The 16986-nt window shown below is 38.1% G+C and overlaps 1 protein-coding gene across 8 annotated transcripts in view; it reads right to left on the reverse strand.

The window, feature by feature from the left end:
* Positions 1–458: 458 nt before the first annotated feature.
* pam.S (peptidylglycine alpha-amidating monooxygenase S homeolog) overlaps positions 459–16986 on the reverse strand; it is a 111344-nt gene continuing 94816 nt past the window's right edge. For 6 of the 8 annotated variants that reach the window (XM_041573527.1, XM_018234106.2, XM_041573516.1 and 3 more), the window contains 9 exons: positions 14746–14818; positions 14369–14576; positions 12731–12931; positions 10806–10924; positions 9946–10042; positions 9500–9553; positions 8530–8736; positions 4842–4898; positions 459–1160 (listed from right to left, as the gene is read on the reverse strand). In XM_041573527.1, the coding sequence (XP_041429461.1) occupies positions 979–1160; positions 4842–4898; positions 8530–8736; positions 9500–9553; positions 9946–10042; positions 10806–10924; positions 12731–12931; positions 14369–14576; positions 14746–14818 (1198 nt within the window). In that variant the 3' untranslated portion in view covers positions 459–978. 8 annotated transcript variants of the gene reach the window in all.

Raw genomic sequence — 16986 nt, forward strand, 5'->3', positions numbered from 1 at the left:
TATCTTGGTATAGCATGGAAGCTGAGCAGATGTTGTATTATCTACCATAAACTCTAGTGGTACAATACACCTTGTCTGGGGTTTATTTTCTGGAGTTCCTGCTAGTTAGACTTCTAGGTCAAACATCCTTCTGGATTCTTTAGAACACAATATGAGGGCAATGAATGTTGTGGACGGTCATCCCAAGAGTGCATGCCACCTTCAAAGCAGTAACAACTTCACAGAAGTAGGGAGAGGAAAGTCAAAATGACAATAAAATATTCTAGATTCAACTCTTACTACTTCCATTAGACTGTATGAGTGAAAGCTTTTGTGATATGAGTGGAGCTTCTTAAAGTAACTTCAGAACTAGCTTTTGAGAGAGACAGCAGACTGTGTTTTCTAATAATTATATTTCCGATGATCACTGGAAACATGGATGTATAGGACTATATACACATTTAAAAACAAGCTGAGAGTAATGCTCTGCGAACACTTTATTACACAAAGTACATTCAGTTCCTGAAAATAGTGTTCTAAACCGCGGAACCATCTGAAAAGAAGACACCCCAAGAACACCAAAAACAATGAAAAAAAAATAGAAAGAAATAAGAAACATTAAATATTTTGTCTTTATCGTTTCCTTTCTTGAGCGCGACATCGTGTTGTTAATTTAAAAAAATAGAAGAGATTTAGCAGCTTTGCATTTATGTGGCACGTATCGTTGTAATGCGATTCGATTTCAGTTAAAGGCTTGAAAATAATTGGCAGTTAAAGTGCTCTTGGTGAAGCAGAGGAAGGCCATCAAACACTGGAAAAGCCAAAGTCATTGACCAAATAGAATTATTCTGAATGTTCATATAAAGGCTACAACAGCACTTCAAATAAAAATAAAAGCTATGACGATTGTACAGTCCACAGACTAGTACAGTAACATTTAAATACACCATTTTAAACGTGCTAATGGAGCAAAAGGTTGTATGGAAGAAGTCAACTGTTTCAGGAGGAAGATACTGGTGGAATAGGCAGGGCAGAATACTCTTCTTCAGAGTCTGAGCCATCATCATCATCATCTTTCTCTTGGTCGCTTCCTTCTGTACTCAGCCTGTCAAAGCCTTTTCTACTATATCCTTTATGCGTTGCAAAGAATGTTCCCAGATTAAGGCCTCCACTGCCCTTCCCTAAAATAAACATAAAACATATAACTTGAGGTGAAGCAAGGTTAGGCATTTGCTTAGAAATAAGATAGAGGCGGACATATTCCTACAATTACTTGTAGGAACCCGGGGGAGGTGGGGGACATGATAGTTGAAGACTGTGTAGCCCTATTGAACTCAGAGGAAAGTTGATTAAAATGTGGCAGTGGGCTGCAAGAGCAAGTGTCAGGCAAGAGTCCAGAACAACTCTGGAGAATTATGAGTAGTGATGGGCGAATTTTTTCGCCAGGTGTGAATTTGCAGCGAATTTGTGCGATTCGCCACCAGCGAATAAATTTGCGAAATGGCCATGAAAATTCACCTGCAAAAATTCCCCCGGCGTCAAAAAATTTTTTCGCCGGCGTCGGAAAAAACGGACACCAGCTTCAAAAACGGGCGCCGGCGTAAAAAAAACGGGCGCCGGCGGCAAAAACGAGACGCCGGTACCGTTTCGCGAATTTTTCGCCGTTTCGCGAATTTTTTTTTTTTCCGCGAAGCAAAACGACGCAAATTCGCCCATCACTAATTATGAGATGAGGAACACTGAAGAATATTAGCATATGCACATTTGGGGGGGTTATTTATTCAAGTCCAAATGCTAAAAATTTGAAAAATTTGAGGTTTTTTTACTATAAATTTGGATTTGGAAAAAAAAACATCAAATTTTTCGAAATTTATTTTATACCAAGGCTGCTAAAAGTCAGAATTTGAAAATACTCCATCTTCAACCGGCTGAGGTCCTATAGAAGTCAATGGCAGAGGTCCCATTTGCAATTTGAAGATATTATTGTCTGTGCTGGGTTTCAAATGATAATCCAAAGATTTCAGACTTTTCCGTCGATTTCGGGCGACAATTACTAAAAATTCCGATTTTTCACGCGACAATCCATAAAAGTCGTGCTTTTTGTGCGACAGTCCAAAAATCAGATTTTTTTATTATTGATAAATAAGGGCAAATTGTGGCTTCTAGTTAGGTCAGACTTTTTTTTATCTATTTGAAAAATCCGTAGAATTTGGATTTTGATAAATAACTCCCTTAAACGGATACTGACAGTAAAAAAGTTCTTTTCAAAATATTAATCTATATTAAAAGTTACCTATAGGTCATGTTGATCATTTTTCTCTGCATTTGTAAGTACTTAAAGTTCCTAAACCTGTAACCTGACTGTCCCTTCTTTAACTGTCAGTTAGAGTTTCTAATGCTAACGGACTCCTGCTGCACAAATATGGCAGCCCCCTTATACAGTAACACGGGGGTAAGAAAGGTAATATAAAATCATTAGGCAAAATTATAAATAGCATTCAAAGACAATGTTATAGAATAAAAAAAGGTTATTTTCTGGTGTCAGTATCTCTTTAAAGACTTAGGGGCACATTTACCTAGGGTTGAATATCGAGGGTTAATTAACACTCGATATTCGACTGCCGAATTGAAATCCTTCGACTTTGAATATCGAAGTCGAAGGATTTAGCGCTATTCCAACGATCGAAGGAATAACCGTTCAATTGAACGATTAAATCCCTCGAATAGAACAATTCAAAGGATTTTAATCCATCGATCGAAGGATATTCCTTTGAAGAGAAAATTGTTAGGAAGCCTATAGGGACCTTCCCCATAGGCTAACATTGGCCTCGGTAGGTTTTAGGTGGCGAACTAGGGGGTCAAAGTTTTTTTTAAAGAGACAGTACTTCGACTATCGAATGGTCGAATAGTCAAACGATTTTTAGTTCGAATCGAAGTCGTAGTAGTAGTCGAAGGTCGAAGTAGCCTATTCAATGGTCGAAGTAGCCATATTCGACCATTCGAAATTCAAAGTATTTTTTCTTCTATTCCTTCACTCGAGCTAAGTAAATGAGTCCCTTAAAGTACTTTACAACATGCACGTCTATAAGTATGTATTGGATTTGGATCAGAATGATATGGGGCCCCAATGTCCAGACAATCTACTTCATACATTTCTGATTTATGAGTAAGGTTTTCGTATTACATATGGGTGTGTTCTTCAGAAAAAGGTTTAAAGGGGTTGTTCAATTTCCAAACACTTTTATTCAGTTAAGTTTTTTTCAGATTTTTCACCAGAAATAAAGATTTTTTTTTTTTTTTCCATTTTTGCAAAATTAAATTCTAAAATATAATGTTTGTGTCTCTGGTGTTTCAGTCTGGCAGCTCAGTAATTCAGGTGCAGATTCTGAACTGTTACAATTTACATTTACTTAATACAATTAGTTGATACATTTCTCAGCAGCATCGCTGGAGTATTAGCAACTATTGTATCAATTCTAACAGCTGCCTGTAATGAAACCCAGAGATTCTGCTCAGCAGGGACATAGATAACAAATGTATTAACTAGGGGCATATTTATCAAGGGTCGAATTTCAAACTGAAAAAAAAATTGAATTCAAAAAGACCAACCGAAATTAAGTCAAAGTTTTTTTTTGGTTGAATAGGTCAGTTTTTTGGCTGAATTCGAAACGTACGAATAGCGAATTTGATCAAATTCAATTCAACGCTTCTCCCCAAAAAACTTTGATTTTTCAAAGTCCACCAATTAACTCCAAATAGGTTCTAGGAGGTCCCCCAAAGGCTAAAACAGCAATTCGCCAGGTTTTAGACGGCGAATGTTCGAAGTCAAATTTTTAAAGAGACAGTACATGATACATTTAGATATTCGAATTTTCCAATTAATTTCAAATAAGAATCGAATTTGGACTATTCCCTAGTCAAAGTAAACAAAAAATAGCTCGAAATTTGCCCCTAAATGTATCAATTAACACCCCACCCAAGCTGCTCCAGAAAGACATAAGAAGGCGAAAATGAAACGTTAAACTTTAATATTAGAAAAAACTCACAAATAGAAGACATTTTAAAAAAGTCTTTATTTCTAGTGATCTTTTTGAAAAAGGGTTTGGAAGGTGAACAACCTCTAAAAAAGGTTAATGTAGTAAAAACCAATTATTTCTGTATATACAAATGTATAAACAGTCATGTCTAATAAAGACCTTCTTGCAACTGTATAGGGCTAATTATTTTTATTTTTCAGTATATTGTAATAAGTAAACTGAATAACAAAGAAATAAAATACCTTATTATAAAGCAAAGTAAAAGTGATACACTAATAACTCAGGAAGGTTCTCTCCTCCCAAAAGGCAGTGGAACATTTTTTATTTATACAAATTTTTAAACTAATCTAGAGAATTTGTAAGAAGATTAGCGATGCACAGAATCCAGGATTCGGTTCGGGATTTGGCCTTTTTCAGCAGGATTCGGAATTTATATTTGCATATTCAAATTTGTGGCAGGGAGAGAAATCACGTGACTTTTTGTCACAAAACAAGGAAGCAAAAAATGTTTTCCCCTTCCCATCCCTGATTTACATATGCAAATTAGGATTCAGATTCGGTTCGGTATTCAGCCGAATATTTCGGCTGAAGGATTCGGGGGTTCGGCCGAATCCAAAATAGTGGATTCAGTGCATCCCTAAAGCAGGTATCTGCTATTGTTATTTTACCTTTACAGTTTTTGCTATTGTTATAATGCCCCAGGTTCAATGGGCAAAAAAAGTGCAAAAAAAAAAAAGGCCGGAATTCGTGACTTCTTTCATTTGAGCCCTTTTCTTTTTATTCAATGGAAATGTTAAAATAAATATTGCAGAAGAATATACCAACCTCGAAGTTTTCCCAAGATGCCCCCTGAACTGGATTCTGATTTGTGGCCAATGTCACCTGCATTTAGTATAAAATAATAATAATCAGTTACTTCTGCATTTTATGTTTGGATACATATTCTTTTTATTGCTACTGATATTTAAACTGAGTCGACAAAAACAACTTGCACAGCTTTCCTAACATTTTATTGGCGCCGGTATGTTAAAGGAACAGTTCAGTGTAAAAATAAAAACTGGATAATTAACCCTCAATAGTTGACTGCCGAATTGAAATCCTTCGACTTCAAAGTCGAAGGATTTAGCGCAATTCGTTCGATCGAACGAAAAATTAAATCCTTCGAATCGTTCGGATTTTAATCCATCGATCGAACGATTTTTCTTCGACCTAAAAAAGATAGCAAAGCCTATGGGGCTAACATTGAATTCGGTAGGTTTTAGATGGCCAAGTAGGGGGTCGAAGTTTTTTTTTAAAGAGACAGTACTTCGACTATCGAATGGATAAATAGTCAAATGATTTTTAGTTTGAATCCTTCGATTCGAAGGTCGAATCAGCCCATTCGATGGTCGAAGTAGCCAAAAAAACATTCGAAATTCAAAGTATTTTTTATTCTATTCCTTCACTCGAACTAAGTAAATGGGCCCCTTCGTCAGTCCAGCCTTTATACATTACATTTTTGGCTAACTAACTATATTAGAAACATTTTTTATTTTGCACAGCCTATCTATTTACCCAGTTTTTATTTTAAAACTGAACAATTCCTTTAATATGTATATTTATGTAAAAATTATGAGCAGGCTACAAGCATAATGGCCAATAAAATTTTGCTTAAATTGGCAAAATTTACTCAAATTGGAAAATGAGAGTTGACTGCTCATAGGGGATATTTTTCTCCTTATAAATGCTGGTGGGTCTTAAACTCATGGGCCCATTGGCTCTTGGCTTTTTCACTGAAATGGAGAAAAGCACATCGCTAGCAATAAGTGTCTGCCTGTCAGGCCTTATGATGGGATAGGTACTAGTGATGGGCGAATTTGCGCCGTTTCGCTTCGCTGAAAAATTTGCGAATTTCGAGCGAAATTCGCGAAACGGCGAAAAATTCGCGAAACGGCGCCGGCGTCTCGTTTTTGACGCCGGCGCCCGTTTTTTCGACGCCGGCGCCCGTTTTTGGCGCCGGCGCCCGTTTTTTACGCCGGCGTCCATTTTTCCGAAAAAATTTTTTGACGCCGGCGAATTTTTGCCGCGAATTTTCGCGAATTTATTCGCTGGCGGCGAATCGCGCAAATTCGCCGCGAATTCGCGCCTGGCGAATAAATTCGCCCATCACTAATAGGTACAATTTAACTTCATTACTACTAAAGTAGAAGTCATTCCCCTAAGCAGACGTAACAGTTATGATGTGCTAGATTTTTATTGGGTAATAGATGCGATTATTTGTATTTGTTAGAGGCAAAAGGGTCTGATATCCTGGCTATCCAATCTGCTTCCAATCTGCCCCAACTCACAATGTGTGCTCCAAAGCAATAGCTCTTCAACTACCCTACATTTGTGTAATTTATACTGAGCAGTACCAGCACTTATATGAAAGGCTTGTACACGGTATGTATGAAAGTAAGCAGGAGTGTTCCTGAGGTCCAGTAGTTGATATACCATAGTATTACTATAGTTAAGTCTTGTTAAAGGAAAACTATACCCCCCAAAATGAATATTTAAGCAACAGATAGTTTATATACTATTAAGTGGCATATTAAAGAATCTGGTATATATATTTAAAGTGATACTGACACTAAAAAAATGTCTTCTTAATCTACATTAAGCGGAAGATTTATCAAAGGTCAAGGTGAATTTTCAAATGCAAAAAATTGAATTTTGAACTATTTTTTGTGTACTTCAAATTCGAATTGAAAAAAAATTGAAAATTCGAATATCGAAATTTATTTATGTACTGTCTCTTAAAAAATTGATTTTGACGATTCGCCATCTAAAACATGCCGAATTGCTGTTTTAGCCTATGGGGGACCTCCTAGAACCAACTTGTAGTCAATTGGGAAAAAACTGTGATTCGAATTCGATCGAATGCGCTATTACTTAGATTCGTACAATTTGAATTTGGCCGAATACGGACCTATTAGATCGCAACGGACCTATTCGACCAAAAAAAAAACAACAACTTAGACTTAATTTTGGTTGGTCTTTTGGAATTCAAAGTTTTTCAAATTCAATGTTCGACCCTTGATAAATATGCCCCTAAAAGTTATATAAAGTCACATTGATTGTTTTTTTTGCAGATAGTTCTGCTTTTCTGAGTAATTATTACTTAAAGGAGAAGAAAAGTCTGTTTGCACTTGGGGGTGCCAAATGTTAGGCACCCCAAGTGATTGTATTTACTTACCTGAAACCCCCGGGTCGGTGCTCCTATCAGCAGAAAACTGCACCGGCCCGGGGTTATACCAGTGAGCACCACAGAGCGATCTTCTTCCGGCTTCTTCTTTCTTCAAATTTCCCGGGGCAGGCGCATGCGCAGTTGAAATAAATAGCCAACTTTTTAGTTACAGTTCGGCTTTCTACTGCACAGCCGCACTAAAAAAGAAGAAGCCAGAAGAGGATCGCTCCGTGCGCTCACTGGTATAACCCCAGGCCGGTGCAGTTTTCTGCTGATAGGAGCAGCGGCCCCGGGTTTCAGGTTTCAGGTAAATAAATACAATCACTTGGGGGTGCCAAATGTTAGGCACCAAGACTTTCCTTCTCCTTTAAAGTTCATAAACCTGACTGTATTGCCAACCTGACTGTCCCATCTCAGTCTGTCAGTTAGAGTTTCTAATGCTAACCGACTACTGCTGCACAAATATGGCAGCCCCCTCATAGAGGAACATGGGGATAAGAAAGGTAATACAGGCAAATACTTTTATGGCAAAATTATAAATAGCATTCAAAGATAATGTTATCATGGATATAAAAAAAGGTTATTTTCCTGTGTCAGTATCTCTTTAAGTAAATATTGCCCTTTTAAATCTCTTGCCTTAAACCCCCATTTCGTGATGGTCTCTGTGCTGCCTCAGAGATCACCTGACCAGAAATACTGCAGCTCTAACTGTAACAGGAAGAAGTGTGGAAGCAAAAGACAGAACTTTGTCTGTTAATTGGCTCATGTGACCTAACATGTTTGGTTTGTTTGTGTGCACTGTGAATTCTAGGATCCCAGGGGACGGCCTGTATATTTTAAAATGGCAGTTTTCTATTTATTATTACCCAATGGCACATACTACTAAAAAAGTATATTAATATGAAAATGGTTTATATAAATGAAGCAAAGTTTTACATATTGCTGTTTTATGCAATATAGAGACCTACATTGTTCGGGGTGGATAGTTTTCCTTAAAGGCCGGCTACACGTGAAAAAAAATGGCCAGCTCTAATTTTGTTTTGTCCTAAACAACCAGATATTATGAGAGATCAGATTCAGAGCAGAGATACTGGTACATTTACTGCTATGATCATTAAACAAACAGGCTCCTTTGGATAAAGTTTCTCAGACGCACCAAATAGCTGTCTTTATAGCCCAATTTGGTTCCTCTGCATGTGTGGCTACAAACCTGTCTAGCCATTGGACCAAATAGTTGTGTGTGGCCAGCATAATAACATTAATTATTTGTCCCTATTGCCTAGGTGACAGGTTAATAGTTCAACATACCTCCATACATCCTAACTTTCCTCCAACGAATGAAGATTGCAATAGCGATGAGAACCACAACAGGAATGATTAGAAGAGTGATGATGAGAACGAAAGAGACGCCGGCGCTGCTTTCTTGTACAACACTCGGTTTCTCCTGTGTTTGCTGCCCAACACTTTCATTGGTCTTTGGTCTGCTTCTCATATGGGTCTCGAAGATCTCGGTTTCTGAAAAGAGTATTGAATAAGCATTAGCACAATAGGTTATATACAACAGCCATACAAAATATATTCAATTTTGTTGAAATAAACATATTTTAGTAACTAGGCAATGAGAATGTAAGGGTTAAAGGGTAACTAAACCTAACACTTATGCACAAGATGCACAGTCAGTATGTATGATAAAACCTCAGCCAAGGAAGACATATATTATAGGTAGTCTCCTTAAAGGGCATTAAAGGAGAACTAAATCCACCAGTAATTTCTTTAATTTTAGCCCCAGTACAGACTGCTATCTAAGTCTGATTTTAACCATACAAAGACCCCGATTTCTATGCTTTAAATGAGACAGGGCCTCCCACTCTCACACCTGATTATTATCCCATTGACTGAAACGCTGGGCTCCTTAAAATGAACTGAGGATCCAAGAGGTACACGTCCTTTTGGCACACACCAATATGTACCTTCGGATCATTTTCCTCAACAAATAAATGAATAAGCATTACGTTTTTGACACATTTGTTTAACTGGGGTTTCCTTATCTAGTCTAGAAGTATTAAAAAATGCAAAAACAGTTCACAATCTTTCAAGCACCAACATGCTACATGACTGAAGACCAGACATAAACAATAAAATGAGACGCAGTGAGCAGGGTTGTGTTGTATTTTATGCAATAGGAATATAACATAAGTCTGGCACATATGGACAAGCCTAATTATAAGTTTAAATGCTTGCTTCACAGGAATCAGTGCAGTCTGCAGCATGCATGTACCTGTTATTTCTTCTACCTCTATTCCAGCTTTTTTGACAGATCGATGCTCTGCCTCTGGGCAGGAAAGAGAAGATCAATCAGAGATTCAGCCAAGTGCCGTCATGATCTATTTCACACTCAAGTCGGGATGGGATATCAGGAGCCAATCAGAAAACTTTAAACCACAGGCGACTATTCATTATAGCGGATGGGAAGAGACGCAAAGTCTCCTCATGTGGACTAACCCTTATAGGCTACACTTGATGGCATTAACAGTCAATTATGAACTGCTCCATGTTAGTTACTGACCCCCAACTCAATGGAAGTGAAGAGCAAATGTTAATGTAATTAAAGAACAACTGTGCATTTCCTTAAATTACTGGCTTTTACAAAAAATAGAAGTCCATCTTTCTAAAACCATTAAAATATTTGCTGGACAAAGGATTTTAAGATAAAAATGTACACACTTGAAGGGGAGAACTTCCATACAGCGTTGGCATGTGCATCCCCAACATACACCGTTCCATCATCTCCTGCAGTAATATCATGGGGCATTTCAAAATTCTGAAAGAGCAAATCAGAAAGATATTTGTAAACCAATTTACCAATCACAACTATATACACAAGTATTTGCTGGACTAAGTATACATTTAGCTACAGAGTTCCCAAAGAAAACTGGATTCAAGATGAGAGGCAGGCGCATCTATACTGAAGTGCAAGAAGCGCATTCTGACAAAAGTACCAACTAACTGCAGGGGAATCCACTTGTAAACCAGCCCTCATGTTTTTCACATGCTTTCATAATGGAATATCAACTATATTTCTTGGATCTCTCATAAACAAAATTGAAATCAATGACATTCTGGGGCACATTTACTTAGCTCGAGTGAAGGAATAGAATAAAAAATACTTTGAATTTCGAAGTATTTTTTTGGCTACTTCGACCATCGAATTGGCTACTTCGACTATAAACTAAAAATCGTTCGACTATTCGACCATTCGATAGTTGAAGTACTGTCTCTTTGAAAAAAATTCCGACCACCAACTTCGCCACCTAAAACCTACCGAGCATCAATGTTAGCCTATGGGGAAGGTCCCCATAGGCTTTCCTAGGTTTTTTTGATCGAAGGAAAATCGTTCGATTGATGGATTAAAATCCGATTTGAAGGATTTAATCGTTCGATCAAACGATTTTTTCTTTGATCGTTCGAACGAAGGAAATGCGGTAAATCCTTCGACTTCGATTAACCCTCGATATCGACCCTAAGTAAATGTGCCCCTCTGTGTTGCTTTAGGCACTTAATAGCAAGTAGTATCAGAATGTTACCTTTCTAGCAGGAATGAATGTATCTAGAATATCCCCATTGGAGAAATTCAGCATAAAGCCTTGTACAGGGGTGGAATCTCCATAGTACGGCTTTCCATTAACAGCGTACAACACTCCACCTGAAATAATAGTGGACAAATGTTTAAATGTATAGATTCATAGGTAAATTAGAAAACAAAAAAAACAGCATTTTTAAAAAAGTCTAGCCCAAAACGTTTGTGAAAAGGAAAAAGGAAAGGCATGTTTTAATGGAAAGGGAACAGTCAACAAGCAGTTAAAAAAAAATCAGGCACCACTAAAATACAATAATCTCCTAACTTGTTCTCCGTGAAATCTATTGAACACTATGGGCCTGATTCAATTACCGTATATACTCGAGTATAAGCCGACACGAGTATTAGCCGAGGTACCTAATTTTACCTACGAAAACTGGGAAAACGTATTGACTCTAGTATAAGCCTAGACACAACTACAGCCCTGTCTCCCAGCAGCGCACATTCTGCCAAAGCGACCCCCCCAGCGATCAACCGGACTTCTTTGCAAAACTGATGGTGACAGAGAATTGCCAAACGGATTACTGTGTGCATTGTCCCACTGTCCCACTACCATGTGCAGAGGGTGCTGTTTGATATTGCAGTCACTGTTAATCTTTCGTATAACCAACAGAGGGTGCTGTGTGATATTGCAGTCACTGTTATTCTTTCATCTAACCAACAGAGGGCGCTGTGTGATATTGCAGTCACTGTTATTCTTTTATATAACCAACAGAGGGTGCTGTGTGATATTGCAGTCACTGTTATTCTTTCATATAACCAACAGAGGGCGCACTGTTATTCTTTCATATAACCAACAGAAGGTGCTGTGTGATATTGCAGTCACTTTTATTCTTTCATATAACCAACAGATGGCGCTGTGTGATATTGCAGTCACTGTTAATCTTTCATATAACCAACAGAGGGCACTGTGTGATATTGCAGTCACTGTTATTCTTTCATATAACCAACAGATGGCGCTGTGTGATATTGCAGTCACTGTTATTCTTCCATATAACCATCAGATGGCGCTGTGTGATATTGCAGTCACTGTTATTCTTTCATATAACCAACAGAGGGCATTGTGGGATATTGCAGTCTCTCCCCAAGTGAACTGTTGGTATAGGAATGATTAAAAGTGACTGCAATCTCAGCTACTCGGGTCGGGTACCGCTGACCCGAGTATAAGCCGAGGTAGACTTTTTCAGCACATTTTGGATGCTGAAAAACTCGGCTTATACTCGGGTATATACGGTACGTGAAAACTCTGTTGAAGTCTATAGGAAAAACTGGAACTGAATTAGTTTTTTCTCCTCGAATTGAATAATGTTCAAGAGTTTTCACATGATAAACCACGAGATAACTTTTTTTGACTGAATTGAATATGTCCCTGGGTCTGCTCAGCAAATACAGAGCGAACATAGTGGATCTATGTGTAAAACTTGAGTGACAAGACCGTTTCCTCATTTGCAGTCGTAGCAGAAGGAATCCTGGGAAGGGACTTTAGGTTTTAAATTGCATGGAATACCCATAGGTGTGTGGGCTTCAGCTCAATGTGTATAGACAGTCTGATTCTTCAGATACCACCCCCACAGACCAATATTTAGGCCAGGAGACACACAAGCCCTTTTGACCAGTACTGCGAGTATTAAATGCTCCAAGCAATGCTTTGGATCCTAGCAACCAGATTGTGGAAATTGCAAAATGGCAGAGCTTCTGAATAAAAAGCTAAATAACTCAAAAAACACAAATAATAAAAAATGAAGACCAATTGCAAATTGTCTCAGAATACCACTCTCTACATCATGCTTAAAGTTAATTCAAAGGCGAACAACCCCTTTAACAATTGCCATATACAACAAACCGACTGAGACATTTACTGGTGAATTTTACCTGGTGCATATGAGACAGCAAACACCTCTCTTCCAAATTCCTGATGTTTGATTTGCTTTACAAATTCCCCCGTTTTAGCATGGAAGCACTGAATCCGGCCGTTCTCTCTGTCGGCCACACACAGCTGTCCTTGGTCAGATATCATGGTCAGACTGTGTGGAATGCGGAACTGACCAGGTCGGGGGAGGTTTGAGGATGTTTCTGCAAGATAAACAAAGATTTCATGAAATGAAATGCTTGCATTATATTATATGCTAAGGCATATTATAGGTTTAAAAAAACATACAGTATAATGCAAATCCCAGAGCCTCTAGGTACTGACTCTACAATACACTATATACATTCTACTGTTTTATTTAATTTGGGTATCATCTCAACATTACTATCAATGGGCCAACTGGTTACTTGATCCCCAAGATGTGGAGGTCCTCATAAATCAGCCCTTTCTGTGGCTTTCCTTATTGAGCACAGAGATTAAGAGGTGGAGTCTGTCATTCCTTTAATCAGTTTGCTATAGGTATTCTCTATTGCACATTCTGACCTAAACACTGTAGAGGGGTATAGGGCCACAAGCAAACTGCCTCCAGTGACTAGGGATTCCTTGGGATAGTCATTCTATAATTAAAACCTTCCTTGTGAATTATATGTTTGCATCATTTCTGGTTGTAATCTCACAGCAGAAAATATTTACTTTCTTCGTTACCCCGTGGGGCTCAAGACTTAAACAAATAATCTTTTGGGATAAAGAGACCCCGGAAAACAGAGGAAAGTCATTAATCACATTGGAAACCATTTGAAGAAGTCAAAACTGATGCAATCTTTGTTTTTGCATGAAGGTTTTCCTTGGAAGCAGTTTTATGGGAAGGCAATGCTTAAACACTGCTCTTCACAAGGGTTTACAAGAAAATATTATGAAGTAGACTTCTGTTATCAAGGTTATTAAGTAGTTCTCACACACAACACGAGGATTTTAATAAAAATAACAGAAGATTTCTTTTCATTGGAATGCTGTTAGGCTTACCAAGAATATTTGCTTTGAAAGCTCGAAGATTTTAGGTTATAGATCCTTTAGCTAATCCCACAGGTAGCACAGTGTCTAGCATTCTCACTAGCACTGTGCTACAACCAATAACCATGCTTTATATGGAGTGTATATAGACAAGCTTGAGCCACTTAGCTAAGAATATGTGCTGTCCATGTTTGAGTTGTGAAGGTCACTAATAAACACTTCAATCCACTTGTTACTGTTTAGTCCCGGTCTTCACTTTCCAGTTTAACCGGCACTGGTATAAGTAGTTGAAAAGGAAAATTCAAAAGGATTCCGGAAGGTCGATCCTGTAGCCGCCTTCTTTTCCCTTCTCCAAACAGTATAAATCAGCGCTTCTCAAGGAAGCTCAGGAGAAGACCGCATGAAAAATGAAAAAAATGTTCCAAAATATAGTATAGTATGTTTTTATCTATTCACCACCTCTCTGTGTGAACACTCTATGGTTATTGGCTGAGAAGTGCTGTTTCGCAGTGTTTGGATTAATAAGTCTGGTAATAGTAGTGACCAGTGAGAACTAACACCTAGAATTAACTGGTTCCTGTCCCCCAGGTGTAACTAGTATACAAATCCGTTCCTTGTGCGAGGCCTACCTTCTCCCCACTGCATGATGAACATTCCATTAGGTGAGAATTGCATGATGCGACTGTTGCAGTAGCCATCCGCCACAAAGAAGTTGCCAGTAATGGGGTCGACTGCAACATCAGTTGGCTGACAGAAATGCTTCCGATCGCTCCCAGGCTGAAATGCCCTCCCTAATACAAGCAGCGGCGTTTCTTTTTCAGCTCCCACTTTGAAAACCTAAATGGAATTATAGAAATGATACAAACGATTATTAAATAAAATGAATGAATGACGGAACCAAAATCATGCGAGTGTGAGCAACTCGAGACTGTAACGGAGCCCAGTTTTGACATAAAAATACTTGTAGGACACACACACCTTTTTCATTTCATTTTAAAATAAATACCTGATGAAGGGCTACATCTGTGACCCAATAATTCCCATCTCTGTCTATAGTCAGGCCATGGGGCAAAAAAAACCTGAAAAAAAAAATAACACCACAAGTTGTAAAAATTGCTATTTACCCAGTTTTTATTTTTTACACTGAACTGAATTACTTTTAAAGAACAAGGATCACAAGCAATTTATTAGTCACTGCCCACATATTATAACCTCAGACCCTGGGCCAGGGCTACTGTTTGCTGAAAAGCATGCCAGCGTTTCAATTGATTGGTACTACTGAGCCCACCTTCATGAGGCACCTTGCATTTGTTTTTCCCTATTTCTTATTGCTCTTAACTCAGGGCAATGCTATTTATAACACTATTCGTTCCTACTGTAATATACTGTATTATATATTGTAATAATATTGGTCCTGGAAAAGCTACACATGGTGTGACATGGTACATGATAGAGGAGGGCAATACATATGCTTATACACACACACATGTCATTCTTAAACAAATGATTAGCAGCTCCTTTCTAATATGTTCCCATTGACCCCTGTAAGAAAAAGATCACACCCTGAGCTTACAAACTTTAAACTCGATTACTCGATTACCTTCTCGATTATCACATCAGCAGGAGTGGCTGCAAGCTCATTATGAATAACCAGCAAAATATCACATAGAGCAGATATTATATGTATAAGTAATTCTTCCCACACACTTGTGCAATGAAAACCAAAGCGCTTTCAAAAAAATATGAAACTGGTGAAACTGTACAGACAGGTTATAGCAATCGGACAAACTGCCCTGGTAGCTGTGTATAAGCGGCGTCATAATGATTTTGAAAGTATTGCTTTTAGAATTTCAGTATTAAGTATTATGTGCTTTTATGCACCACAATCAGCGCTAATTCATTGTCGTATGTATGTGTGTCAAAGAGAGCATGAAGCTAAGAGCCTTAAAGGGCATGTAAAGGCAAAAATATAAAATTACTTTCTTTAATGAAAAAGAAACCTATCTCCTATATACTTTAATAAAAAAAAAATGTATACTGTTTTTATAAGAAACCTGACTGTATGCAGTGAAATTCTCCCTTCATTTACTGCTGTGGATAGGAATTGTCAGACGGTCCCTAAATGCTCTGCAGGGAAACAATCATACTTATGAACAGCAGGGGGAGCCCCAGCCTTGCTTCCCAGTCATGCAGAACTCAAGCAGCTTTGTTTGTTTCCTGTAGAGCAGTCGGCGACTGTGTAGAGATTTGTATTGGATTTTATTTTTGCCTTTACATCCCCTTTACTATTTCTTACTCCAGTTGCAGGGACAAAGATCATGGAGCCAGATTTAAACAGATAAACTGGGATTCTATTTGGAGGATTATTTTGCTGAAGCCACTGGTTCTGCAGTGTTGGAGCAAGTTTGTATTAAACAATACAAAAACTATAAAATCCACATTAGATTACTTGACAACACAGGACCCAGTGCAGTCTGCATATTCTGATTATTAATCAGTCTTGCTGTATCGGCTGCTGGCAGATATTATTTGACTTGTGCTGTTTATGAAGATCCCTAAGCAGCCCATACCACACTGAGCATGTGCACAGTCTTGGTCTTGCAAAGATGTTTAACAAAGTTACAAGATGGTGACCCCCTGTGGCCAACTTTGAAAGTATAAATCATTTGTTTGATTAGGCTTGTGGTGCAGTGAAGTGAAGTTTATGTTTAATATACAAATTACAGCATTTCTAGCCTTATTCTATTTTAGACTTTAGTTGCCCTTTAATAGTTCACCCCTGCCATGTCAAATACAAAAAAAACTAGGGATGCCCCGAATCCATGATTCAGATTGGGATTCGGCCTTTTCAGCAGGATTCGGATTTGGCCGAATCCTTCTACCCGGCCGAACCAAATCCGAATCCTAATTTGCATATGCAAATTTGCGGTGGAAAGGGAAATTTCGTGACTTTTTTTTAAAAAAAAACAGTAACTAAAAAACGTTTTCCCTTTCCCACCCATAATTTGCATATGCATATGAAAATTAGGATTCGGTTCGGTATTCGGCCGAATCTTTCACGAAGGATTCGGGGGTTCAGCCGAATCCAAAATAGTGGATTCAGTGCATCCCTAAAAAAAACTGGCTACCACAGCTAATTCTTATGTGCTTGCACTTAGAAGAAAAATGTGAGCCCCCATTAATAAATAAACCGTGTTCTAATCTACATGTATTTGTTGGTTAGCACTTCTATACCATAACAAACAAT

Source organism: Xenopus laevis, chromosome 1S (genome assembly GCF_017654675.1).
Source record: "Xenopus laevis strain J_2021 chromosome 1S, Xenopus_laevis_v10.1, whole genome shotgun sequence".
NCBI lineage: Eukaryota > Metazoa > Chordata > Amphibia > Anura > Pipidae > Xenopus > Xenopus laevis.